This window comes from Helianthus annuus, chromosome 9 (genome assembly GCF_002127325.2).
Source record: "Helianthus annuus cultivar XRQ/B chromosome 9, HanXRQr2.0-SUNRISE, whole genome shotgun sequence".
Classification (NCBI taxonomy): domain Eukaryota; kingdom Viridiplantae; phylum Streptophyta; class Magnoliopsida; order Asterales; family Asteraceae; genus Helianthus; species Helianthus annuus.
This window is the reverse complement of record NC_035441.2, coordinates 95996236-95998989: the sequence shown is the minus strand read 5'-3', so window position 1 is coordinate 95998989 and position 2754 is coordinate 95996236. Positions and strand designations below refer to the sequence as shown.

General features: G+C 40.1%; 1 protein-coding gene across 1 annotated transcript; it reads left to right on the top strand.

The window, feature by feature from the left end:
• The first annotated feature begins 256 nt into the window (after positions 1-256).
• LOC110875662 lies at positions 257-1578 on the top strand. The gene is made up of 2 exons (XM_022123863.1): positions 257-1193; positions 1310-1578. The coding sequence occupies exons 1-2, from the start codon at positions 257-259 to the stop codon at positions 1576-1578; spliced, it is 1206 nt and encodes a 401-aa protein (XP_021979555.1).
• The last annotated feature ends 1176 nt before the right edge of the window (positions 1579-2754 follow it).

Below are 2754 nucleotides of genomic sequence, written 5' to 3'. Positions count from 1 at the left end.
CGTATTATTGTTGGCTGGAATCCGTCTATATTTGATGTTATGGTGCTTTCGGAGTCTGATCAGGTTATGCACCTTCAGCTGATGTTTAAACAGAAGCAAAAAATGATTTTTTTGTTCGATAATTTATGCAGCAAACTATTATATCAGTCGGAGGGAATTGTGGAAACATCTTTCTTTGCATTAGAATTTTGTTTGTAATGAACCTTGGGTCATCCTAGGTGACTTTAACCCGGCGTTGAACCTTGAAGATAAATCTATGGGGTGCTCATCGGTTTCTTTGAGCATGAAGGAATTTCAAGAGTGTGTTGATGACATTGAGATGGTAGATTTAAAACGCTCCGGTATCCATTTCACGTGGAATCAGAAACCAAAAAAAGGGATTGGGTTGATGAAAAAGATTGATAGAGTTATGGGTAATTCTCAGTTTATTGCTAAATATCCAAGTGCTGTTGCGGTGTTCCATCCTTCTCGGTTATCGGATCATTGCCCGTGTGTTGTTAGCTTCCCGGAAACTGAAGAATTAAAACACCGGTCTTTCAAATTTGCTAATTTTCTGGCGTATAAACCTGAATTCTTGCCGCTTGTGGAGAAGGTTTGGGGTATGACCATTGGAGGTGTGTATCAATTTTCGGTTGTTAAAAAACTTCGGCAGTTGAAATCTCTTTTACGCGTTTTACTTTATCAGCAAGGTAATTTGCACAAAAAAGTTCAAGAGTTGAGAGATAAGCTTGATAGAATTCAATGTGATATTGATAAAGATCCGACTAGTCAGACGTTGCGGGATGCAGAAGCCACCACTCGGTGTGATTATCAGGCTGCGTTATTAGATGAAGAGCGTTTTTTGAAGCAAAAGTCTAAAGTGGACTGGTTAGCGGCTGGGGATATGAACACGGCATACTTCCACTCGTCGCTTAAAAACAGAGTTCACTATAGCCGCATTGAGGTCATTCGAGATATTAGAGGGAATGAATTTACGGATGATATGGTTTCGAAAGCTTTTGTTGATCATTATGAGCACTTTTTAGGCTGCCCGGGTGATACGTCATTTAATCCGACTCCTGATTTGTTTACTAAAAGGTTAGAGAGGGATGTTGCAGCTCATATGGTTCGGCCGGTTACTCCTGATGAGGTTAAAAAGGCGATGTTTTCCTTTGGCTCGGATAAGGCGCCAGGTCCTGATGGGTTTACAGCAGGTTTTATTAAAAATGCATGGCCTATCGTTGGTAATGAGGTGTCGAAAGCAGTTATTGATTTTTTTTGATACTGGGAAACTTCTAAGGGAATTAAACCATACGCTTATTGTTGGTAGATTCGATTAGTCGAGGTAGGAGAGGTGGCGATAGGGCTAGGTTGGATATGGGCCCCTATATTACTAGGATTGCATCACATTTTGGGGTTTTAGATGTATATCAGCCTCAGTTCTTGCATAGGGGCCCGACGACTGCGATCTTTAGGTTAGAAGACCTACAGAAGGCAGGCATCGCGTCGTGGGAGGCACCATATGGTTGGGAGCCGATTAGAGAGGGTCCACCTGTTCAGCCACCACAGAGAGGGCCAGTAGATGTTGAGCCACAGTAGGAGGCAGGACCGTCAGGTGTACAGCAGCCGCCACAGACACCGGTACAGCCGGTACATCAGGCTGAGAGGAGAGTGCCGTTACCAGTGCCCCTCACTTTAGAGTCATTCTCTGGCTATGTGGAGCAGAGATTTGACATATTAGAGCGTATGATTGAGTTATTACATAGGGGACAGGGTGCACAGACGGGTTCTGGTTCTACTTGTCATGTTTATGAGGCGAGCAGCCATGAGACAGATAGTGGCTAGAGATCGTGGATGGATTGCAGGCGGATGAGCAGCAGCTGATGATTATATCTTTTGATGTTTATTTTTTCTTTATTGATGTTTTCATCCTGATTGATTGGTCTGTATTTGATATTGGTACACGTTAAACAGGTTGGGTTGGTTGGGCTGGTTTGATGAACACTGATGCATCTATTTTGATATATATATATATATATATATATATATATATATATATATATATATATTATGGTATGTTGGTAGGTTGTTCATTGTTTGATAGGTGATTATGTTAGCCGCTTTCGTTCGCGTGTCCGAGGTTGAGTTGTTTGCTGAGCGCGTTTCGAATTGGAGGGCTTATGTGGAAATGACTGGCACTTTGACAGTCTCACATATCAGCTAAGTCGTTTCCCTTTTGTTGTTGTTGTATTTATTTTTTTTATTTCGTCGTCTGGTTATTTAGTTAGTTCGTTATTTATTTAGTAGTTGTTAGGTAGTGTCGAGTCGTGTTTTCGTTCTTGCATTAGGGACAATGCAATCTCTAAGTGTGGGGATGGGAATACATGTAAATAATCGAGTCTTAATTATAAAAATCCAAAAAAATTAAAAAAATTGAGAAAAATACAAAAAAAAAATTGAAAATTCAGAAAATGTCTTTCGAAATAAAAAGAAGTTTGCATTTTTGAACGGAAAATGATAGAAAAGACAAATTTTTGCTCGGGTTGAAATAATAATAATATGAGATTATAATAAATCGAGCTTGCGTCTAGTTAGGGATATGTGGGTAGGCCCGGGTTTTGGTTCTAAATCCCTTTGAGTTAATATACCTTAATTGTCGGTCTGCTAGTGGGTTCTCGCCTGGGAAATATGGGAAACTAAAACTGGCAAAAATAGTATAAGGGATGCCGTTATAAGCTAAGATAGTTAGAGTTTTTTATCTTATCTCGCTGAAAA